Raw genomic sequence first — 26,488 nt, forward strand, 5'->3', positions numbered from 1 at the left:
AGCTCTACACCTTGTTATCTCAGATTCTCCAGCATCGGCAGTTCCTACTATCTCATATAGAGTCTTCCTTTTTTTTCTAAATTCTGATCATTTAATAATTTCTGCCTTTCCAAAATCATGTTTCGCTGCTATGGTTACTTAAAGTCATGCAGCATGGAAACAGACCCTTCGGCCCAACCAGTCCATACTGACCATGATCCCAAACTAAACTAGTCCCACCTGCCTGCACTTGGCCCTCCAAACCTTTCTTATTCAGGAACTTATCCAAATGTCTTTTAAATGTTGAGATCAGGGGTGAGTGTGTGAATTCTCTAGAGAATGTCAGTAGATTAAAGGAGGAGGTTTCGGGTATCCTAAATTGCATTAAGGTAGACAAGTCCCCAGGGCCAAGTGGGGTCTATCCCAGGTTACTGTGAGAGGCAAGGGAAGAAATAGCTGGAGCATTAGCAGATATCTTCACATCCACTTTAACCACAGGCGAGGTTCCGTAGGACTGGAGATTAGCCACTGTTGTTCCCTCGTTTAACAAAGGGGGCAGGGATAATCCAGGAAATTATAGGCCAGTAAATCTGACACCTGTGGTGGGGAAGATCTTAGAGAAGATACTGAGGGATATGTACACATTTGGGAGAAAGTGGACTAGTTAATGATAGGCAGCATGGTTTTGTATGGGGAAGGTCGTGTCTCTCCGACCTGATTGAATTGTTTGAAAAGGTGACAAAGGTAACTGATGAGGGAAGGGCTGTGGATGTAGTTTATATGGACTTTAGTAAGGCTTTTGATAAAGTCCCACTTGGCAGATTGGTACAGAAACTAAATCGTATGGGATTTGGGAGGGGGTACTGGATAGATGGATACAAACCTGGCTTGGTCACAGACGACAGAGGGTAGTGGTGGAAGGGTTTTTCAGAATGGAGACTGGTAGCCAATGGTGCTCCACAGGGGATCAGTCTTAGGTCTTCTGTTGTTTGTAGTTATGTATAAATGATCTGGAGGAAAATGTGGGTGGTCTGATTAGTCAATTTGCAGATGACACAAAGATTGGTGGAGTTGCTACTAGTGCCGATGCTTGTGAAAGGATACAACAGGATATAGATAGATTGGCGACTTGGGCACAGAAATGGCAAATGGAATTGAATCCAGGCAAATGCACGGTGATGCATTTTGGAGGATCAAATTTAGGTGTGAATTATACTGTAAATGGTAGAACCCTTAAGAACATTAACGTTTAGATGGATCTGGGCGTGCAGGTCCACAGTTCCCTAAAAGTGGCAACACAGTTGGCCAAGGTGATTAAGAAGGCATACGGCATGTTTGCCTTCATCGGCCGGGGCATGGAGTACAAGAGCTGGCGAACCACGTTGCAGCGATATAAAACACTTGTTAGGCCGCATTTGGAGTATTGTGTGCAGTTTTGGTCGCTACATTACCAGAAGGACATGGAAGTTTTGGAGAGAGTGCAGAGAAGGTTCACCAGGATGTTGCCTAGTCTCGAGGGCTTTGGCTATGAGGAAAGGTTTAAAAAAAACTAGGATTATTTTCACTGGAAAAACAGTGGATAAGAGGAGACCTGATAAAGGCCTACAAAATTATGATAGGCATAGATAGGGTGGATAGTCAGAGGCTTTTTCCCAGGGTTGAACTTTCAATTAGTAGGGGGCACCGGCTCAAGATGAGAGGGGGAAAGTTTAAGGGAGATATGCAAGGGAAGGTTTTCACACAGAGAGTGCTAGGAGCCTGGAATGCACTGCCAGAGGAGGTGGTGGAAGTGGGCACATTGGCAACGTTGAAGAGGCATCTGGATGGTTGCATGAATAGGGAGGGAATAGAGGAATACGGACCAAATAAGAGCAGAAGGTTTGTTCTTTATATTAGTGATGATCAGCACATGCTTGGAGGGCCGAAGAGCCTGTTCCTGTACTGTGTTTCTCTTTTGTTCTAAATGTTGTAACTGTACCTACATCCACCACTTCCTCTGGAATTCATTCTACACACGAACCACTGTATGTGTCTTTTTTAAATCTTTCTCCTCTCGTCTTAAAAATATACCCCCTAGTCTTGAAATGCCCAACCCTAGAGAAAAGACACCTGCCATTCACCTTATCTATGTGTGCCATGATTTTATAAACCTCTAAGATCACCCTTCAACATGCTACACTCTAATGAAAAAAAGTCCCAGCCTCTCCCTATAACTCAAACCCTCTGATCCTGGCAATATCCTGGTAATTTTTTTCTGAACTCCCTCCAGCTAAGTAATATCCATACTTGTTGAAGTGCCAACTTTTTGGGTGTGAGCTGTTGAAGGCAGTCACAAAGTTGAGAGCTCGGGCACAAGTCCCAAAAGAGAGAACATGAAGTTAGAGCGCAATTCCTGTTTGCAGGCAAGCCAATACAAAATTTTAAAATATATAATTGTCGGATTCAGTGGATCAAACAACTGCATTGAAAGTGGATGTCACACCTACCATGACAAAAATGCCAAATGGATGAGTGAAAAGGGAGCAAAGAGAAATTGCTTTTCCTCGGCTGCTATCACGAATGCTTTCAATCAGTGAAGTATTTTTGAGCAGAGGACATAGGAGCAGGATTAGGCCAGTTTGCCATTCAAGCCTGCTGCACCATTCAATAAGGTTATTGCTGTCTGGTTGGGATCTGTTCTGCTTTCTCCAACACTCAACCCTGAACTCTCTTAGTCACTGTTGAAATGTAAGAAATACAACAGCCAATTTGCACCTAGCAATCTCTGATAAATGGCAATATAACAACTAGATATTGCTTGCATAATGTTTATTGACAGCTTCTTCCTCCTGTTATCAGACTTCTGAATGAACCTCTCAAATTTCAAATTTAATGTTGATCTCACTCTTTGTGCACCATCTCCGCAGCTGTAACATTGTACTCCTGACTCTGTTCTATTACCCTAATGCAGTTTGCATGGTGTGATCTGCCTGTACTGCATGCAAAACAAAGTACTGTACCGAGGTACATGTGCCAATAATAAATAAAATCAATGTAAAATTAATTAAATTATTTAATTCTATGCATTCAATTATGTTACACATTTATTAGGATGTTAATTTGAGCGTTCATGAAAAAGAGACATTTCAGCTTGCATTCATTACGACAAATTCTCAAGAAATATCAAAGTACAGGGCAAACAACATCTACACTGTCTGAGGGGAGAATGGCGACTGTTTGAAGTACAGTCGGTTCTGATATAACACAATAGTTCCGTTCTCATGCGATCTCACCTTCTAAGGAAATCGCGCAATAACAGCGCCATTTAAAGTAATGGGGATGGAATTGCGTCATAGCCAATAATGGTAGGGAAAGTTTGCATTCTAGAAATATCGTTTTATTATTCTTCAGTTACATTAAAACCAATTTGCATTGAAGAAATATGTGTTATATCAGAACTGACTGTATGCTATGATTACTAGGTTACATGCTTTTTTAAGTTGAAAGAGGTATGAATATTGTCCAGGATTGATTACACTTATCAACACAGGTCTCTCTCTGATGCAGTGCTAATTAATCTGACCCTCTCTGTGTTTAATGCTCTAACTATACAGGTGACCTCTGACTGGGATATGCAAGAGGGCACAGGCTGTACAGAAGGTCACACAGGAACCTCGGCTGCTGCCCCACTCGCTGCGGGAATGATTGCTCTGATGCTTCAGGTTCGTCCATGTCTGACGTGGAGGGACGTTCAACATATCATTGTCTTCACATCTACACGGGTAAGAACATAGCAAAACTGAACAAACTGTCACCTTTTACATATGGTCCTTTGCTATGTAACCCATTAGTTCCATCCTGTTGTTTCTCAAGACTTAACCCACTATTTGACTCAGTTAAATAAGTTTATCCTTTCTCCTTCCTGTGCTTACCTAGCTTCTCCTTAAATAATTCAATACCACATATGTCAACTGCACACCACATTCACATCACCCTCTAGGCAAAGATGGTTCTCCTGAATGATGTATTAGTGTCTGTTGCATAATTTTGCCCCCTTGTTCTGTCATCCTTGCAAATGAAAGCAGCAGCCTTCTATCAAACAATTCCATAACCTTAAAGACCTCCATCAGGCCACTCTTCAGTCTTCTCTTTGTTATGTTGCTCATCTCTTAGATGCAAATTTCCCAATAGCACACCAGGATTGATGATTTTAGATTTAGATTTAGGCTTTATTGTCATGTGTAATCAAGTACAGGGATACAACAGTACTGTGAAAAGTGTACAATATTGCCATCCCAGCACCATCTCAGGCACAAAGGTAACTAGGTACAAAAATTGAAAAGTAAGTACAGTTAAAAGTTAAACATTACAGTCCTTTCTTAAGCCATGGGCCTGAAGGTCCTCCACACTGGCCTTTCCCCACAAGGGAACGCTGTCCCCTGCACTGGGCATGCTTTATACCCGCGCTAGTCTAAGTCCTGCCCAGGCTTGCCAGCTGCCATATTGCCTCTATAAATAATCTGACTTTTGAATAATGCACACTTGGAGCTTAGTATTATCCATCTTACTTCCATCACTGCTGCTTCTGATTGTCCAATATATCATGTCCTGTTGTGCTGGGTACTGATTGATAGTAGTTTAGCATACCCTTCTTTGGATGTGTACCTACATCTTGACCATGAGTAATAGAGGCCTACTGTACAGAAATAGGCCCTTCAGCCCATCGGGTCTGCGCTGTTCAGAAACAAACACCTATTCTAATCCCCCTTTCTAGCTCTTGCTCCACAGCCTTACGTGCCTGGACATCACCATTGCCCTTCTAAATATATCTTGAGAATTTCTGCCTCCCCCAGTCTTACAGGCATTGAGTTCCAGGTCCTGACCACCCTCTGGATGAAAACATTTTTCCTCGTATTTCCTCTAAACCTTCTGCCCCTCACTTTGAATTTATGTCCCTGGTCATTCATTCCTCCACCAAGTGAAAAAGCTCCTTCCTGTCTGCCCTATTCATGCACCTCATAATTTTGTACTCCTCAGTCAAGTCCCCCTTCAGTCTCCTCTGCTCCAATGTAAACAACCCCAGATTATCCAATCTGTCTCCATAACTAAAACTCTTCAGCCCAGGCAACATCCAGGTAAATGTCCTCTACAATAATGCGGATTTCAGAACTGCACACAATACTCTAGCTGTGGTCTAACCAGCATCTTACACAGTTCCAGCATAAGCTCCCTGCACAATAAGAGTTCAAGAGAGTCAGGGGGCAGAGCTCAGTGTAGTGGCTATCACTAAGGAAAAGGTGGATAAATCACCCAGACCAGATGGATTACACCCCAGGGTTCTGAAGGAGATAGTTGATAAGATAATGGAGGCATTGATGGTGATCTTTCAGGAATCACTGGAATCAGGGAGGATCCCAGGGGACTGGAAAATGGCTAATGTAACACCTCTGTTAAAGAAGAGAGGGAGGCAGAAGGTGGGAAATTATCAGCTAGTTAGCCTTACCTCATGCATTAGTAAGATTTTAGTGTCCATTATTTAGGATATTATTGTGGAGTTCTTGGAAGTGCGTGGTAAAAAAAAGGCTGAGTCAGCACGGCTTGATCAAAGAGAGGTAAAGCCTGATAAATCTGTTAGAATTCTTTTGAGGAGGTAACGAGCAAGTTAGACAAAGGAGAAGCAGTGGACGTGATCTATTTGGATTTCCAGAAAGCCTTCGACAAGGTGCTGCACGAACCCACTAAATAAGTTCAGAGCCCATAGGGACAAAGTGCTGGCATGGATAGAGGATTGGCTGACTGGCATTGGGCAGAGAGTGGGGATAAAAGGGTCTCTTTCAGGATGGCAGCCGGTGACTAGTGAAGATTCATAGAGGTCAGTGTTGGAACCACGGCTATTCCCATTATTCGTTAATGATCTGAATGAAGGAACCAAGGTCATTGTAGCTAAGTTTGCAGATCGCACAAAGACAGGTGGTGGTCCAGGTTGTGTTGAGGAAGCAGGGAGCCTGTAGAAGGACTTGGACAAGCTAGGAGAGTGGGCAAAGAAGTGGCAGATAGAAGACCATGTGGGAAAGTGTGAGGTTATGCACTTAGATGGGGAGAATAGAGGCATTGACTGAACTCTAAATGGGGAAACATTTCAGAAATCTGAAGCACAAAAGGACCTAGTTCAGGATTCTCTCAAGGTTGACATGCAGGTTTAGTTGGCAGTTATGAAGGTGAATGCAATGTTAGCATTCATTTCCAGAGGGCTAGAATACAAGAGCAGAGATGTACTGCTGAGGCTGTATAAGGCTCTGGTCAGATCGTATTTGGAATATTGTGAGCAGTTTAGGTCCTGTTTCTAAGGAAAGATATGCTGGTCTTGGAGGGGGTCAGAAGATGTTTGCAAGAATGATCCCATTCATATGAGGAGTAGTTGAGTACTTTAGTTCTGTACTTGGTAGATTTAAGAAGTATAAGGGAGGATCTGATCGAAACTTACAGAATATTGATGCGAGGATAGAGTAGATGTGGAGAAGATGTTTCGACTAATGGGCGAGACTAAGATCCAAGGGCATAATCTCAGAGATGAACTGAGATGAGGAGGAATTTCTTCAGCCAGAGGATGATTAATCTGTGGAATTTATTGCCACAGAGGGCACAGGAGGCCAAGTCATGGAGTGCCTTTAAGGCAGAGATATATAGATTCTTGATTGTAAGGGGATCGAGGGTTACAGGGAGAAGGCAGGAGAATGAGATTGAGAGACATATCAGCAGTGATCGAATAATGGAGCAGATTCCATGGACTGAATGGCCTATTCTGCTCCTATATCTCATGGTTTTATGGCCGAGCACTCTTATCATGTCTAACATATTTACACATCTTATCATAACACTCTTCTCTGGAGGTAACAGCCCCATCATCTTCAATCTTTGCTGACAGCTTTTTATTGTATCTTCTAATCATCCTGTAATATATATTCAGCTACTTGCATTTAAAAATAAAGTGCTGATGTAGGAACATAGGACTTAGGAGCTAGAGTAGGCCACTTGGCCAATAGGAAGGGTTTAAAGGGTTATGGGCCAAACGCTGGCAAATGGGATGAGATTAATTTAGGATATCTGATGGGCATGGACAAGTTGGAACAAAGTGTCTGTTTCCATGCTGTACATCTCTATGACTCTGTGGTCCCCCAATCAGTAAGATGGTGCCTGATGTGTTTGTGGGTTCCATTCCACTTGCCTGTCTGCGTTTCTGAGCCCTTGACTCTCTTGACCACTGTTTTATTTCCCCACTTTAATGAGACTTGGTTGAAATCCTCATTAAAAAGAGCCTTGATCAACCAGTGAATGGGCCTCGCAGATCAGAAGTTCATTGGCTAGCCTGTGCTGTGTTACTTACTCTAAACTGGAACTGCAGTTGAAATCTCCAAGCTCCTTGGATGTCAACTATCGTTCAGAGTTGGACTCTGAGTGACAAGGTTATGGGTTCACATCCTACTCCAGCAGGAACCAATTCACAGTATAATGTAGATGATTTTTGAGGATCTGCGTGCAGTGTGTTTTACATCATAAATTCCACAGTGCACTTACACAGATATAAACAATGGCAGTCAGCCTGGATTTGTAATGGACAGACTGTTCTTCATCAACATAACAGATATTTCAAGAATTCAGAGAAATGTAAAAGGCAATGGGATGTATGTTTTGAGTAGAAAGGGATTTTTTTTTTTAGTAATCATTTGCTGAGAAGTCACAGCAGAAACTTATGTTTGTTGATTTTTTTAATCTACCTCCATCAGTACCCTTCCCCCATATTTGGATTTTACAGGACAGGACCACAAGACTGCCTTCCATCTTTCCTCCTTGTTGAGCCCAGATTTTGTGGCTGATGATGACTGTCAGCCTTCATTCTCATTACTCATCTGACACTGAGAGCAATATCCAGAGTCCACATGTGCACAGTTTAGTGTGGGACCCCAGGGCTTTGCATATCATAAGCTGACATTGTTGAGGAACCCCTTACCACCCACACCCTCATGTTCCCACCTCTACTAGGCTGAAAACAATGGGAAACCATTGACTGTTGAGGACTTCAATTCTTATGCTCTTGGCAATGCTGAAAAATCCTTGGAAAAACATGACACATTGTTAAATGAGCCTTAACTAGGTTTTTAACAATGCACTAAGTTCATAGGTACTGCTAAAACCTCACTAACTCAGGAAGATTAATTTCTTTTTTATTATTTGTTCAAGAGATATGGGCACCGCTGGCTAGGTCAGCGTTTATTGTCCATCCCTAATTGTCTAGAGGGAAGTTAAGAGTCAACCATATTGCTGTGGGTCTGGAGCCACATGTAGGCCAGACCAGGTCATGAGTGAAACAGATTGGTTTTTATGTCAACCGACAGTGGTCACACGATTGCAATTAGGCAAGTTTTTTTATGAGCCATATTTGTTGAATATAACATTTCTCTACTGCAATTGGAAATTCCACATACCTTTTTAAAAATATTTTTAAAATTGCTTTTAAAGTTTATTTTAAACTCCAAAGGTATGGCCCAATTAATTGTGCTCTTTGTAAATTTAAAACTTAAAAGTGAACAGTTTCAGCAATTTATGCTTGCTGGTTTGCTGTCTATGAGGATACTTTACTGTGATTGGCTGCTTACCCTGCTTGATGACATCACTGCTTCTCCATCACTGGACATACCATTGATGAGTTGCCAGATTCAATGCGACATTGGGAAAGAGGAAGCCCACACCGTAGAGGTAACTGGGCATTTCTCAAGGTCAGCAGCAAGTGCCATCACACAAAATCCATCTTTTTTTTTCCCCATTTTGCCCTTACTTTCCCTCCTTGCCTAGCTGGATTCTAAACATCGCCCAGGGTTTAACGTCCTCCAAATGAGTGATTCTATTTTCTAAAAATTACAAGTGAAAAATCCAAAGCATACTTGATTTTTGGGAAAGTTGTGGCTAATATAATGTGAGGAAACACCGTTGCCTTGGGCTATGGTTACATAACTTCCCCTTTAGATTTTATCAACACAGAAAATAAAGTGGCATCAAGATTGATTCAGTATGTGTCAGTTCAAACATTTGAACTTATTTGTTTGACTGACCATGTCTGAGTTTAGTACAATTCAGTAGAATGAAAGAATTTATAATGTACAGTTCACGACCTCTGAAAGTGTTTTACTACCAATGAAGTATCATTCAGGTCTCTGATTTGCAAACGCTTGTAGTTACAATGGTGATCCCATTCAGGGTGCAGTTTTAAAGATCTGACTTACAGACATTTCCTGTACTTACGAATGCCTGCTTTATATCATCCTGCATTTGTTCCAACTTGCGTACAAGTCGTTTTGTAAATGGTCTCAGGAACCTTGCTCACAATCCAGGAACTGTCTGTAGTCACTGCTGTAATATCAGAAACTAAGTAGCTAGTTTGACTCATGGATGTTCACAGCACAGAAGGAGCATATCTAGTCAGCTCCAGTTAGAAATGATCTGACTACACTCATCCCATTTTCCAACTTGAATGTGGTGTGCTCACTCAAACAACAATGACTGAAGTGTTTGTTTTAATGACATTGCACCTGGAAAAATATTGGCCAGATCCTCTCAGAGAGCCTCCTTGCTCTTCTGTTGAAACAGTGCGTTCAGTTTTTAATAAGTTCAACTGAGAAGGAAGATGGCCCCTTGGCTAAAGGAGGATGACAGCACTTCGACAAGGATAGGACTTGTACAGTTAATGGTAGGGCCTTGAGTAGTGCTGGTAGCTCAGGGTTCAGGTATATGATTCTTTGAAGTTTGTGTCACATTTGGACAGAGTGGTTAAAAATTGCTCAATCCTTTGAGTATAGGAGTTGGGAAATCGTGTTGAGGTTGTACAGGACATTGATGAGGCCTCTTCTGGTCTACTGTGTCTAGTTCTGATCGCCAGTTAGAGGAAGGATATTACTAAGCTGGAGAGGGTTCAAGAGATTTACCAGGATGTTGCCAGGTATGGAAAGTTTGAGTTATAAAGAAAGGTTCGATAGGCTGGGACATTTTTCACTGGAGTGTAGGAGGTTGAGAGGTGACCTTTATAGATGTTTTTAAAATAATGAGAGGTGCAGATACAGTTAACGGTGGTTGTGAGGAGGTGTGAGGAGAGATGGTTAAAGACATGAGGGGCAAATATTTTACACAGGGTGGTTCGCATGTGGAATAAACTTCCTGAGGAAGTGGTGGATGTGGGTACAATTACAACATTTAAAAGACATTTGGATAAGTACATGTATAGGAAAGGTTTGGAGGGATATGGGCCAGGAGCAGGCCGGTGGGACTAGTTTAGTTTGGGATTATGGTCGGCATGGACGGGTTGGACCATGAATGACTCTCTGACTGTGTACCATGGTTAGGGCTAGAACACACAAGTTCAGGTTCAGAGTCGAGCAGCCTGTCCACTGAGCTGTGGCTAGCATCTTCTAATGGGATTTGATGTTGTACAGGGGTGTGGGGAGAATAAGAACTACTGAGGGATAAATGGCTCTTAATTCACTCATCACAATGTCGCTTTAATTCTGTTTTTTTTCCCTTAAGTTTGATGACCGCATCGCTAGATGGGAAGTGAATGGTGCTGGATTCAGTCATAGTCACCAGCATGGTTTTGGGTTGCTTAACGCCTGGAGGATGGTTAATGCTGCAAAGGTACATAGTTATGCTGATATTATTTTGGTATTATGATCCCAGCAAATGGTGTTAATTAGGCTTGGAAAGTGGAAAGGTCAGCCAGGATCCTTGCTGCTGGTTGACTGAAGCACATGCTAAATTTAATGACGTTTTCATTGCTGACCTTCTTGCTTTCGCGCTGTCCTGTGCTCAGTAATGTTTTAGGATCAGCTTCCTGACAACATAATCAATGCAAAATTGCCAAAACAATAAAATAATGTTATTTTTAAAGGAAGGTATCGTATCGCTATTGCTATTGAACAGTTGGCCTGAATTGATGAAACACGGGAGTCTGAGAAAACGGCCTCAGTCAAAGTGTCTCCCAGATCACTTCATGTGTTCTGGATGGCGTCGCTTGTATTTATCTTCCTGACTCAGAACACCACAAGCTCCACAATGGGGTCGAGCAAAGAGGCAGCTCCTGATTTCACCCAGGCTAGAATCGGAATAAAACTTTGTGCCGCTCTGACCAATCTGACCAAATTCAGCCATCCACCCAGCTGAGTCAACCAGAAACTGCACCCCACCCCCCCCCCCCGACCCCAACCCCCCCCTCATCGCCACTCTTGCCAAAAGGAACCACAGTATTGTAACAGTGCAGAAGGAGGCTGTTCGGTCTGTCCTGTCTGTGCTAGCTCTCCAAATGAGTATCATGACTTGGTGCCATTCTCCTGCCCTTTACGCATAACCCTGAATATTGTTTCTATTCAATAACCATCCAGTGGTCGTCTTGAATGCCTCCAATTGAACTTGACCCCACCCCACTTCCAGGTAGTGCATTCTAGACCTTAAATACTCCATGTATGAACAAGTTTTTGCTCATATCACTTTTTTTTTGCTTGTCCTGCAATTTACATTGTAAGTGTGACCTCTCATTCTAGTATTTTTTTGGTAATTGGAATAGTTTGCCCCTGCCTCCTCTGTCCCGCCCCTGTCAAATCTTCTCTCCGCCTTCTCCTTTCCAACTTCTCCACTCTGTCCTCATAATTGAATTCTCTCATCCCCAGACCCATTTGTGTAAAACTCTTCTGCACTGTCTCCAATATGTTTATGTCCTTCCTAAAAATGTGGTGCCCAGCTGACCTAGTGATCTAACTATTGTCTAAGGCAAGTTCCGCATAACTGCCTCATTCCTGTACGCTCTGCTCCTATTAATAAAGCCAAGGACTCTGTACGTTTTATTCACTGCTTGAGTTACATTTAGATTTTATTGTCATGTATACAGGAATGCAGCAGTACAGTGAAAAATGATGGAAGACATTCTCTGGCACCTTCCACTTTTACTGATTTATGCACAGAGCTGCAAGTCTGTTCCTGCACACCTTTTTAGAAGGCTGCCCTTTATTTTGTATTGTGTCTCCATGTTCTTTGTAGCAAAATGCATCGCCTCATACGTTTCTGCCTTGAATTCCAGTCTGCCACCTACCTGCCTACTCCACCAACATGGCATACCCTTTGAAGGTCTGCACTGTCCTTCTCACAGTTCCACTGCTGCCCAGTTACATATCATCCACCAACTTGGCAATTGTCTCCTGAGAGTTGGAGTTGTTGTAGTAACGTATGTCTTTGCCTGTGTGTTGTAGCACAGAGCTATGGATGGTGATGGTGGACACTCCAATTTCTTTCCAACACATGAATAATCAGGCATCTCTCCTACTCTTACTGCCTGCGTTGGTTTGAGTTGGAAGGATTTGCAGTTCGGTTGGCCATGTTATGAGCATACCTTCCCTGAACATCAAGTCCTAGAGTAAGACTTGAACCTGGAGCAGGTGGTTCAGAAGCAGGGATGCTACCCACTGTGCCTCAAGACCTACCATGCACGTGTCCTCACCCTTTATCATCTTTCTTATCTTGGAAAGACATTTGTATACTATTATGTCCCAGTAGGAACTGGAGTAGGCCATATAGCCCCCTTGTGACTGTTCCACCGATTGATTAGATCTTGGCTGGTCTGTACCTCAACTCCATTTACCCCCTAAATTGCTGCATCTTCTTCAACACCCTTAGCGAATGAAATACTATCAACCGCACAATTGGAATTCTCAGTTACTTGAACATCTGCAGCTTTTTGAGGGGGACAGAATTCCACATTTCCACCACCCTTTGTGTGAAAAAGTATTTCTTAGTTTCAATCCTAAATGGTTTTCTTCTGATTTTAAGAGTCTGCTGCCATATTCTAAATACCTCCACCTTCTCTATTTAGATGCTTGAGCCCTTTTATCAATTTGAATAGATCACCCTAATCCATTCTAACCCCAAAAGAATCAAAACCAAGGTCATGCACGGTGTTCTCATAATTTAAGTCCTTTATCCCATAATTTAATGCCCGTGCCTTGTTGCCCTTGAGAAGGTGGTGGTGAGCTGCTTTCTTGAACCGCTGCAGTCCATGTGCTGCAGGTAGACCCACATGCTCTTAAGGACAGAATTCCAGGATTTGGACCCAGTGACAGTGAAGGAATGGCGATTTATTTCCCAGCTAGGATAGTGAGTAGCTTGGAGGGGGATTTGCAGATGGTAGTGTTCCTATGTATCTGCTACTCTTGTCCTTCCAGAGGGAAATGGTCATGGGTTTGGAAGGTGCTAACTAACAAGCCATGATGAATTTCTGTGGTGCATCTTGTAGATGGCACACACTGCTGTCAATGCTTGACCAATATTTATGTCAGTCTGTGTTAGCCCTGGAAACCAACCTGTTCGCTCAAGCAACTGATAATGGAAAGCAAGTCATAACTTCTAACATTAGATAATCCCCTGTTATATGGAAAGCACCTTCGATGTCATATTACATAGAATTATGTTGAACTATATCCAAGGTCTAGATCACAAAGTCTGACAGCAGAACTAGAACCAAGAGACACAATTCACCAAACGAAATACAGAAAACAACAAGGAATGGAAGCAAGTGAAAAGAAATTTTAAAAATCAGAAGGACAATTTGTTGATTTATATTGTTCGTAGAATTTGGCTGGAAAGCATTTATTTCCCTGAGAAGTTGGGGAATAGTTGAGCAATTGGAGGAGGTTGAGGAGTGGCCTTATAGAGGTTTATAAAATACTGAGGGGTATTGATAAGGTGAATGGCAGGTGTCTTTTCCCTAGGGTGGGGGATTTCAAGACCAGGGGACATATTTTTAAGGAGAGAGGAGAAAGATTTATAAAGGACATGAGGACCAACATTTTTACACAGAGTGGTTCGTGTGCAAGATGAACTTCCAGAGAAAGTGGTGGATGCAGGTACAGCTGCATCGTTTAAAAGACATTTGGATAAGAAAAGTTTGGAGGGATGTGGGCCACACAAGTTTATTTTGGGATTATGGTTGGCACAGACTGGGTAGACCAAAGGGTCTGGTTCCATGCTATATGACTAACCAAGGCATTTAATAGGATTTTAAGAATCAAGTAGTAACGTGGGACTGAATAGCTATGTGCTTGAAATTACTGAAACATTTGGAATTTTACAGCAATTCATGAGCTTTCATGGTCACCAATTTTTTTGTGGAGCCTTAGCACAGATCTCCATATTTAGTTTCACAACTTGCTCGGATGTAATGCTGTGATGGCAACACAGGACACCCCAGTTCTCCACCCAGTGCTGTGTTCACAATGTTCACATTCCCTGCTGTGAATAAAAAGGATTGTCTTGTGTCATCATCTTAATGCAATCCAAGTTTACTTGCAATAGCCCTGCTTTTAGCAATTTGTCAGTGGTTCCATGGAGTGAAATGTGGTTTGATGCCTGCAGGCTCTTTTCTGATTGATTGCCACTGTATGTGACAGTAAGCTCAACATGTAGGGGAAACAAAAGTGAACCTGTGGCCTCGGGTGCAAAAACTTATCTTAAACAGCTGGCAGGTTTGGACTTGCTCCAGGTTTGGACTTGCTCACCTCTGGGATGGTAGGGAATGGACTGGAAATGAAATTGAACTACAGGCCATTGATAGCTACTTAGACAAAGTACTGTCTGTGTTTGTATATCACACTGTTAGCATTTTTACTGAACCTGTGAAATTTGTTCTGGACTTCCGTCTATGTAAGTTTTGGTATGTGCTTTTGAATGAAGTTTTTTATTTTTATTTTCTCCTTTAGTCCAAGTTATTGTGATTGTGTGAAATTTTGCATTCTGGTGTTTGTCCTGATGATTGCAAGATGAAAAGTTTCAGCAAAATGTTTGAGCAAAGTTCAAGTTATTGTTCAGACAAACAAATTGTACAGGACTATAATAGTCTGTGAACTTAGGTGGAGATGGGTGGATATGTGAAACCTCTGTGTGTGTATCTTCCAATCCAGATCTGGGAATCCGTGCCGTTCCTCAGCTCTTATACCAGTCCCCTTGAGACAGAGGCCAAGCTCATCCCCTTACATCCCCACAAGCTGGAAATTACCTGGAACGGTAAGTAGGGATCTCTATGGTTAATGGGTAGAAACATAGAAAGTAGGAGCAGGATTAGGCCATTCAGCCCTTTGAGCCTGCTCCTCCATTCAGTATGATCGTGCCTGATCATTCAACTCAATTGCCTGCTCTCACTTTTCCCCCATATCCTTTTGATCCTTTTAGCTCCAAGGGCTGTATCCGAATGTTTTGGCCTCAACTACTTTCTGCGTAAGCGCATTCCACAGGTTCACCACTCTGGGTAAAGGAATTTCTCCTCATCTCTGTCCAAAATGGCTAACCCATATCCTTAAACTGTAAGCCTTGGTTCTGGACTCCCTAATCACTGGGGACATGCATCCTGCATCTACCCTGTCTAGTGCAGTTAGTACAGAAAGGAGTTGAGCAGCATGACCCCAGTTAAAGCCCCTTACTCTCTTGATCTCTGAAACCTGTCTTGCCTCTTTGTGTCTTTGTCAGTATTCAGCTGGCCTCCAGCATTTACTTCTTAAACTCCACATTTGTTCAAAACGCTGATGCCCTTTTCCTGTTGAATACTCGATCTTGCATGCCTGTGACTGTTAACATAGTGTTGTGTGTGATGCGTACATATATGCACCAGTACTTTTGTTTTGGCAGATGCCAGCTGCCTGTATTTCACCTCCATTTGCAGATCACCCCTGACTTTGCACTCTCCAGAGATGAGTAGCTCCAGAGCCGGATCAGATTTTTCTTTGCTGGCTGCTTAAATAATGTTTGGTACCTCCTGAGGCCGTAAGTTCACTGTCATTTGCTGTACGTTGTTGAGATTCCCATCACATCCAGTAGCAACAGATCAGAAACTACGTTTGCTTCCATCCCAGCACCACCCCAAATGTCAGTTCCTGACCAGCAAGTCCTTGCACAATCTGCTTTACCTTATCGATGCAATCTCTTCCAACCTCCAACTGCTTCGACATCCATCGGCCCTCTGACTTTAATATATTCAGGGGAGGCGATGGTCTGGTGGTGTTATCGCTGGACTGTTAATCCAGAGACCCAGGTAAGGTTCTCGGGACCTGGGTTTGAATCCCACCATGGCAGATGGTGCAATTTGAATTCAATAAATATCTGGAATTAAGAATCTAATGGTGACCGTGAATCCATTGCCGATTGTCAGAAAAATCCATCTGGTTCACTAATGTCCTTTAGTGAAGGAAAGTGCCATCCTTACCTGGTCTGGCCTACGTGTGACTCCAGACCCACAGCAATGTGGTTGATTCTGAACTGCCCTCTGGACAGTTAGGGACGGGTAATAAAAGCTGCCTCATCCCTTTAAAGAATAAAGGATTCCCCCTCTCTTTGCCCGACCAATAGTGGCAAAGCCTTCAACAGTTACTCTCTGGCATTCCTCTTGAGCTCATTGGTCCCTATTACTCTCTCAACATTTAAAACCCGCAATTAAGACTTTCAATCGAGCTTTCATCATTTCTTCCCAGCTAACTTGGTGTCTGTTTTCATTACGCTGGTTTCTGAGATATCTTGGAATGGATTTTATACAATATTTTGTGGTCCTTTTTTTGAGAATTAGAATATATTTTTCACATAATTCGGATGTTTTTGTTTTTGGACAAACTCTCACCTTCAGCTCAGGTAAACCAATAGGCAGGTGCACTGATATTCCGTGCTGACACTCCAGTGTCCTGAGGACATGCTGCACTGTCGGAGCTGCTTTCTTTCAGAAGAGACATTAACTCAATGCTCCCCATGTACTGTCAGGTGAATGTGAAAGATCCCGTGACAGAATTCAGAGGAGAACACTTCCAGTGCCCTACGTGTTATTTATCCCTCTCTCTACAATGCTTTAGAAAAGGTTACCTTACTGACCTCTCTGCAAATCGGCTGTCACGTTTCCTGCAATAGGAACTGCACTTCAAAGGAACCTCGTTGGCTTTAAAGCATTTTGGAATGTCTTGAGGTCATGCTAGACATTACAGGAATGGAAGTTCTATTCTTCATTACTTTATTTTAAGATATACCATCAATTTTAATCAAATCTGGTTCAACATTTGATTTTCGTGCTTTATTTATTCAGTGATAGGATTTTTATTTATTCATTCACGGGATGAGGGCATCGCTGGCTAGGCAACAGGTATTGATTGTCCCTAACTGCCCAGTGGGCAGTTAAGAGTCAACCACATTGCTGTGGGTCTGGAGTCACGTTGTAGGCCAGACCAGGTGAGGACAACAGATTTCTTTCCCTAAAGGTCGTTAGTGAACTAGGTGGGATTTTCATAGAATCGTAGAATCCCTACAGTGTGGAAACAGGCCCTTTGGCCCAACAAGTCCACACCGAACCTCAGAGCATCCCACCCAGACCCATCCCCCTAATCTACACCTCCCTGAACACTACAGGCAATTTAGCATGGCCAATCCACCCAACCTGCACATCTTTGGACTGTGGGAGGAAACCGGAGCACCCGGAGGAGACCCACGCAGACGCTGGGAGAACGTGAAAACTCCACACAGACAGTCGCCCGAGGCTGGAATCGAACCCGGGTCCCTGGCGCTGTGAGGCAGCAGTGCTAACCACTGAACCACTGTGCCACCCTCATTTATGAAAATTGACAATTGTTACATGGTCTCCATTAGACAAGCATTTAATTCTAGGTATTTATTGAATTCACATCTCACCATCTGCTATAGTGAGATTTAAAGTTATCTCCCCAGAACATTAGCAAGGGTCTTTGATGACTAGTCCAGTGACAGTACCAATTACTAGAGCTCTATAATTAACTGCAACAATCTTGCTGCTTTCTTTTCCCTTCAAAAATCAACACCACTGAGATCAGCTGACAGGCAGATGTTTGATTTCTGAAGTGGGCAACAGGGACAGAATATCAGCCAGAAATATTCCGCAGGCCCATTCCCTCATATTTTGCCTCACCAACCCCTCTTACAGGCTGAAGGAAGCCACTGTGGAAACTCATTGGCAGAAGAAGTGAATTTCTCAACTTTTTAACTAATCTGCATTTGGTAAGTTGTCCTCTGTTAACATCACCTGATGTCTGCAAAACACTTTGTTCAAATCCTTCCTTCAGCAGCCTGCATTCTTTGGCTAACTATTGTTGAGTAATTTCTACAGATGATAGATTGTTTGCAGGCATGAATCATGGATGTTAGTCCATCATTCTGTCATCACTAGAAGCAGCCATAAGCCTTTTTGTAAAGATTCCTAAAGAATGTTTGAAAGTGAAGCATGTATTTTGAGTTTATTTTGCATTCCTGATATTCTCTCTGTCTGAACTTTTTAATGTTTTCAAATGCCCAGATTTTTGAGCCAAGTGAATGTCTTTACAAAGTGGATTTAACAAATAGAAAAATGACAGCTCTATTTCAGTCAGCAGATTTTTCTTTATGTTCATTCACAGAATATATGTGTTGCTGGCTGGGCCAGCATTTGTTTGCCTGTCTCTATTTACCCTCGAGAAGGTGGTATTGAGCTGCCTTCTTGAACCACTGCAGTCGACCTGCTAAAGGTATACCCACAGTTGTCAGGAAGAGAGTTCCAGAATTTTGACCCAGCAACACTGAAGGGACAACAACATAGGGGAGACAATGACCTCGTAGTATAATTGCTGGACTGTTAATCCAGAGACCCAGATAACATTCTGGACAATCCGAGCTTGAATCCCACCACGGCAGATGGTGGAATTTGAATTCAATAAATAACTGGAATTAAAGAGTCTAATGATAACCATGAATCCATTGCTGATTGTTGGGAAAACCCATCTGGTTCACTAATGTCCTTTCGAGAAGGAAACTGCTGTCCTTACCTGGTCTGGCCTACATGTGACTCCAGACCCACAGCAATGTGGTTGACTCTTAACTGCCCTCTGGCTGCCTGGCCAACGATGCCCACATCCTGTGAATAAATGAGAAAAATAAAACATGTGATTCCAGATCCTTAACAGTTGACTCTTAACTGCCCTCTGAGCAATAAATGCTGCCTAGATGGCAACGTCCTCATCCCATGAATGAATAAAGAAAAAAAAAAATTCAAGTCAGGATGGTGTGTGACTTGGAGGGGAACTTGTGGGTGGTCGTGTTCCTATGCATCAGTTGCCATTGTCCTTTCTAGCTGGCAGTGGTCATGGTTTGGACGATGGCTCTCACTCTCCCGCCCGCGCTGTCTCGCCCTGCATTATTGGCAACATCTGAAATGTGCTGTCTCCCATGAACTCACTTCCGGAACTCACTTGCCCTCTGGCAATTTTAATCACCACCCTCCACCTGCCTGGAGTCATACAAGGGCCATGCAGTGTTAAACCAGCCAAAGTGAACAGGATACAGCAGAGCATAAGTTGTATTTTAAATCTATATGAGGATTTATTTTGAGGCCCAGGAGAAGCAGGAGTGAACATTGCCTCTGCTGGCCTCAGTTGGGAGGCTATTTTTAGGTACTGGCATTAATTGAAGCCCGGGATTAAAATTGACTTTACTTCCTGGTTAACATTCAAATGAGCCTGGTGACCCAGACTCCTCCATTTTCCCTCCTGTTGTATTCTGTCCAACTTATTGTAACACACTTTCTCCCACATGCACTCACACGTTCAGCACTCTATCCTTTTGTATGTTTACACTGTCACTCTCTCCGATATGCTCCTGTTTATCTCTTTCTCATTTGCCCTCCATCTTTCACCCTCTGACTCTCCCTCTCTCGGATTGCCCATGCTTCATCTCTCTGTCTCTCTGTCTCTCGCGCTGTCTGTCTCCACTCCCTCCCTCCCTCTGTCTCTCTCTCCCCTCCCTCCCCCCTCTCTCTGTCGCGCTCTCTGACTCCCTTTCCCTCTATCTCACTGCCTGACTGGGTGGAATCAAGGTGTGGTTTTGAGGATCTTACCTTCATCTGGAGAGCTGGCAAGAGCCCGCGCTGTCTTGGTCCACCGAGACACAAGCCAGTTGGGTAGTGGCAAGGCCACCCACAAACCTTGTCCCTAAACCAAGATGCCAAGGCGAAAGGACCTGTCAATGCCCTGTCAAACCTGGTCACTCCAGGCTTGGCAGCATTGATGCCTAACAGCACCACTGGGGTGCTATGCCCACTGCCAGGAGGACAGGCACCAGAGCCCCAGGATCATGAAGTGATCCAGGCCTCAGCTAAGCAATGTGGGGAGTGCGGGGTTTCATGGGCTGGGATTCTCTTTGGCACCACCATTGGCCCCCACATCCCTTCCCAATGTCCAGCACCAGCTGCTGTGAACCAAGTGTGGTGAGAGAGACTCCCTTCTGCAAACAGGTTGATCCCAGCAAAAGTGGAATGAAGCTCTCAGATCTCAGAAACAGACCATTCGCCCTAGCTGCTGGTGTGTATATTCATCAGATTGCATACTGACACACCAGATTCCTCCCCTTCTACTTACTTTCTATTCCTTTATCTCTCTCGTGTTTATTTACCACCTTGTTAAATGTAGTTATTTTGTTCACCCCAACTATTCCTGTTGGTAGTGAATTCTACCATCAATGTTTCTCCCAAAATCCTTGCTGGATTCTGTCACTAGGTCGAAATCCTGGAACTCTTACCCTCCCAACTATGGGTGCACCTACAGCGGTTCAAGAAGGCAGCTCACCACCACCTTCTCAAGAGGCAACTAGGGACGGGCAATAAATGCTGTCTTATGTTTATGGCCACCATTTGTTTTGATTTTCTCTCTCAAGTGGAAATATCTTACCTGTCCTTCAGATCTTGTTATAATTGTAAGGTTTCCTTTCTGCAGAATTGCAGAATTGTTATGGTACAGAAGGATGCCAATCAGCCCATTGTGCCTGCACCAGTTAAACTGCCTGGTGTCAATCTCGTGCCTTTTCCCCATATCCCTACACACTATTTCTATCCAATCTTCCAGTGGCCTCTTGAATCCCTCTGTTGAACTTGCCTCCACCACATTTCCACGCAGTGCATTCCAGGCAGTAACTACTCGCTGTGTGAAAAAAATTTTCCTCATCACCCTTGCTTTGTTTTAAATCTGTGCCCTCATTCTTTTTTTCATTCACAAACAGGAACAGTTTCTCCCTATCTACTCTATTAGGCTGCTCATGAGTTTGAAAACCTCTTATCAGATCTCATTTTAGCCATCTTCTCTCCAAGAGGTACAGTCGCAACTTCTTCAATCTGTTCTCATCACTGAGCTTTCTCAATCCTGGAGCCATTCTTATAAATCACCTCTGCACTGTCTCCTGTGCATTCAGACCTTTCCTAAAATGTGATGCCCACAATGGTACACAGTAATCCGGCTGAGGTCTAACAAATGTCTTGCAAAGTTCAACATCACCGCCTTGATCTTGTGCTCAACTCCCCTCTTAATAAAACCGAGAACACTTTTCTGATGAAGCAGCGCTTGAACATTCAAGCCTTTCTTGCTGAGTGTCACTGCTTGGTTCTGATATTAAACATTATCAGTTCTGTAAAAGCATTTGCAAAGTTTTGTGGGAGCTGTTATCACTCCTTATCCAGTGAGCAATGTCCCACCACACCTGGTGGATCAAGTGGTTGTAACTGGCAGGTTCAGGGCCTTGGTTGGCAGTGGGTGAGAAGATTGACCGTGGTGCCCAGAACATGAATCTGACTGGGGGTGTGGGTTTTGGGAGCAAAGGTGGTAAGGTCTGCTTCACCACGCCCCCGCCCCCACCCCCACCCCCAAACCCACCTAATTATATGCCCTTCTCAGCTGTAAAGTCACCACCAGCACCAGCAGAAGATTCTACCTATTCTCTTCATCTCTCACTCATAGAACAGTACAGCACAGGAACAGGCCCTTCGGCCCACGATGTTGTGCCGAACGTGACGCCAAATTAAACTAATCCCTTTTGCTTGCCCCGGTCCATATCCCTCCATTCCTTGCATATTTATGTGCTTATCTAAAAGTCCCTTAAACACCCCTATCATATCTACCTCTACCACCACCCCTGGCAGCACATTCCAGACTCCTACCACTCTCTGTGTAAAAAAAAAAACTTGCCCCTCACATCTCCTTTGAACTTTCAGCCTCTCATCTTAAAATGCACAGCCTCTAATGTTAAACATTTCAACTCTGGAGAAGAGATTCTGACCGTCAACTGTGCGCTGTTCTCTCTGATTCACATCCTGGCCATCACTCATTTGCTCTCGCAAGAATATATTAGGACAATCTCTGAGAAATGGACTATTGTAAGTGACCTGTTTAGATACAGTTTTTAATGCCATTGCCACAGCGTGGGGGAATTTATTTCATGTATCTGTGTGAACAATTACTTACTGATAAATAGTTAAACTCTCAGTTAATTTGTAGCGGAATTCTTAAAGGGGGAATTTAATGCTTTTCACATTGAGTTTTAATTTACTTGTGTCTGGATAAATGTGCTCACTAGTTACCTCACTTAAGTAGTGACTTCACTTCAAAAATATTGAATTATTTCTGAAGCACGTTGGATTGCTGTGAGCATGTGATAAAGAACTTTATAAATTCCCGTGCAGTGTTGATTTGCTCATACTTACAAAAGGTTTTGATCAGAGTTGAGGGGCAGAGTCTGCTTCCACTGCTGGAGGGTCAGTAACCAAATGTGTGAGATTTAAGATAATTGGTGTAAAATCCAAGTAGGAAGTAAGAGACATTTTTATTTTAACACGGTGAATTGTTGTGATGTGGAATGCACTGCCTGAAAGAGTGACAGAAGCAGATTGACTAGTTACTTTCAGAAAGTAACAGGATATATGCTCGTAAAGAAGAAATTGGCAGGGCTATGGCAAGAGATGGGAATTGGTGCAAATAATTGGATAGTTCTTTCATGGAATGGCACAACAAGATGGGTTGAATGGCCTCTCCCTCCATTTAAATCTATAACCACAGGTGTTCTGTTAACCATCTAGAAAAATGAGTCTATTTTGTACTAAGTCACTAAAGAGCTGACAGTAATTGACGCCTTTGAAAGTGGTAATCAGAAATAAAAAGTTGTCAAGAGGAGCTCTGCCCTTTGCAACTTCCGCTTTCACTCAAGCAAGTCTGGAGGTTCTAACTGTGAGTTACAGTCGTGCAGCGACTGAGCAGTCAAGAAAATTATTGGTGGCAGGTTAGCTTTGCTGCACCACAAACTGTATCTTTCATTGTTGAAGCGATACAAGGTTGGAGGTTGGCATGCTGGGGAGTTCAGCAGTGCCTGTGCCCATATTTATTTCTGCTTGCCATTGCATCTCCAACCATATTCACAAGGTTTGATCATCTCTTATCTGCTATATGTGAGTCTGTAGTGAAGCCAGTGCTTTCACCTCATTATGCTTTGAAGAGCACGACAGGTATGTCCACTTTCACCACACTGTGTTGCCTTCCTCACTGTTCATTCATGCAACAGCACCTTCCAAACCCTGCAGTCTCTGCTACCTAAACAGACAAGTATCAGACACATGGGAAGCACCGGCTCCTGCAGGCTCCCTTCCAAGCCCCACACAGTCCTGACCTGAAATTATTTTGCTGTTCCTTCACTGCCTCTGGGTCAAGGAAATTCGGCCTGTCCGTATACCAATTTTTATAGATGCACCGTAGAAAGCATCCTATCTGGATGCATCACAGTTTGGTATGGCAACTGCTCTTCCCAAGACTACAAGAAACTACAGAGAGTAATGAACACAGCCCAGACTATCATGCAAAGCAGCCTTCCATTTATTGATTCCATCTATGCTTCCCACTGCCTTGAGAAAGCAACCTACATAATCAAACCCCCTCCTACCCTGGTTATACTCCCTTTTACCCTCTTCCAAAAGGTGGAAGATATAGAACTTTGAGTAAGCATTTGATCAGATTCAAGAACAGCTTCTTTATCAGACCTTTGAATACGCCCTCAAATGTTAATTTTGGTCTCTCTCTCTGCACCTTCTCCACAGCTGTAACAGTGTATTCTGCACTCTGTTCTGCTACCCTGATAGACTTTGTATGGTGTGATCTGCCTGCAGATCATGCAAAATGACACACTTCACTGTAGCACATGTGTCCACAACAAATCAATCAATCAATTGATCAATATGTGTCTACCTACAGCACATGGACTGCTGCAGTTCAGGAAGGTGGCTCATCACCAGCTTCTCAAAGTAATTATGGATAGGCAATAAATGCTGGCTTCAGCAAACAGCAGTACCTTGTAAGGGCAAATAAACAAGAATTTGGCTTAGTGATAATTGATAATAGGAATCTAAACCCACTGTCACTAGATTTCCATCGGCCACCATTACCTGTTCCTCCTTGCTGGCACACCCTGCCTCCCATGATGGTGCTTTTGCAAGCAGGGCATAAGCAGATGAGCAGGCTTAAAGAGTTGGTTAACTCTTGTATACATCTGGGGGCAGCACCATCAGCTAGCATTACATTATTTAAATGAGCCCGAAATATAAATGTCACTGTTTATGGCGAATTGTTCGCTTCTAGCACAGCCTGCAACAACCAGCAAACGGGTTCCCCACAGCCCCAGAGCAGCTGAGGGAGGAAGGTGTGGTATAGCTGACTGAGATGGCTCATGACTCGATGACAAGTGCAGGAAGGTTGTGGCCCCAGGCAATGTATTCCGTGATCCATCGACTTTGTGATTACACGTGAGAGCCTGTCTGTACTTTCCTTTGTGCCATAAACGTTGTGGATGTACAGTTTCACAGGTTAATGTGGGGCCTGATTGCTGTTGAAATGAGGAAATGGGCCTTGCTGCCAAGGTGATTGTATAAAGTTTTTGAACATTATAACTCATCAGCACAAAGGGCAGTGAGCTTAAATGTAAAATTACTGCAGGAAATCCCAGGCTGCAATTACATTAATGCAGTCAGAGGAGGAATCAAAACAGACAGACTATGATGTCATCAATATTGGGTGGCCTGGTTGCATTTTTTGAATATAAAATGACACCTCGTTTGCTGTTGTATAGAACTGTTGGAGGTCCCAACAGTAATTGAGTTTCTTCTCGCACAAGATTCCAGTCTTTCAAATCAGGAATGTCCTGGTTCATGTTGCATTAATCAGTCTCACTTAAGTGGTATTAGGTGTGCTCATGTTGTCCTGTGTATTGCTAGTCTAAAGAGGAAGAGGAAGAGGAAGAGGAATATGGTACAGACTGTTCCTTACCATCATTATCCAGCAACCTCAGACAAAAAGGGCATGTGTGCATTGTAAGCTTGGGACACAGCCAGATTCAGCAGTGAAGCCACTGTGGTAAAATAGCACGTGAGCTCTTACTGTTCAAACATCAGTTTGAAAATTGACCACAGCAATGAGGTATCAGAAACCTGATGGACTTGTAGGGACCCTATACTTCCAAACAGAAAGACTTGCATTTACATAGCATCTGTCACAACCAGTCAAAGACTCAAATTACTTTACAGCCAGTGAAGTTGTTTTTTGAGTTGTAGTCACTGTTGCAATGTAGGAAATGTGACAGCCAATTTGCATACAACACGTTTCCACAAACAGCAATATGATAATGGGCAGGCAATCTGTTTTTGTGATGTTAACTGAGGGCTACGTATTGGCCAAGGTGCCAAGAAATAACTCCCCGATTCTTCTTCAAACATATGCCCTTTCACGTCCGTTCAGCAGCACAGACAGGGCCTCAATTTAACATCTCTGAAGGACAACACATCCGCGACAGTGCAACACTCACTCAGTACTGCACGGCAATTTTCAAACTTGACTTTTATGCTCAAGTCATGGAATGGGACTTGAAGAGACTGACAAGAAGCATCTGTTTTTGGATCTCTGTCAATCTTCAGCTCAATTCACCACAGGAATAATGTGAAGCTAACATTCCCCAGGGAGGCTTTTCTTGGAGTCTGACTGATTAATATTTTGCACAGAATTTTTGCTTCTCCCAGGCCTCTCGCCCTTCCTGTTTTGCCTTTGGGCCATTTCATCCCATTTGAAAAAATGTTTGGCAGCAGAAGCGTAAAGTATCCTCCATTCTTGGATTCCTCTCATGTGTTTGTCCGTTTGGAAAGCTTCAGATGAATGTTGTAATTAACTCTCCGACTGCTGACCGACATTGTTTTGTTAAAAAGCTCACTGTAGGACAGGTTGGCTGCGAAATTAATTTGACTGTCAATGAGATACTAATGTTGCATCAACAATGGTGCTTTAGCCTGTACGGTCCTGAATCAATAAACCAGGCACTACGAGTTCAAATACCATCTCCCACATTAACATAAATGTCGTAAATATGTTAATTAATTCCAGCATGTGAAGTCTGCCTGGTTTGTCATAAAAATTCAACTGGTTAACTAATGCCTTTTAGAACAGAGATAGTAGGAACTGCAGATGCTGGAGAATCCGAGACAACAAGGTGCAGGGCTGGATGAACACAGCAGGTCAAGCAGCATCATAGGAGCAGAGAGGCTGACGTTTCGGGCCTAGACCCTTCATCAGAAAAGGGGGAGGGGAAGGGGGTTTTGAAATAAATAGGGAGAGAGTGGGAGGCG

The 26,488-nt window shown here is 43.2% G+C and overlaps 1 protein-coding gene across 1 annotated transcript in view; it reads left to right on the forward strand.

The window, feature by feature from the left end:
* The window catches only part of LOC109932888 (proprotein convertase subtilisin/kexin type 7-like), a 126,413-nt gene that overhangs the window by 21,901 nt on the left and 78,024 nt on the right, over positions 1-26,488 (forward strand). Inside the window, exons 2-4 of the mRNA XM_048615363.1 lie at positions 3,573-3,740; positions 10,531-10,638; positions 14,946-15,048. Coding sequence (XP_048471320.1) covers positions 3,573-3,740; positions 10,531-10,638; positions 14,946-15,048 — 379 coding nt within the window. The remainder of the gene's footprint in view (positions 1-3,572; positions 3,741-10,530; positions 10,639-14,945; positions 15,049-26,488) is intronic.

The sequence above is a fragment of the Rhincodon typus genome, chromosome 32 (assembly GCF_021869965.1).
Source record: "Rhincodon typus isolate 14 chromosome 32, sRhiTyp1.1, whole genome shotgun sequence".
Lineage (NCBI taxonomy): Eukaryota > Metazoa > Chordata > Chondrichthyes > Orectolobiformes > Rhincodontidae > Rhincodon > Rhincodon typus.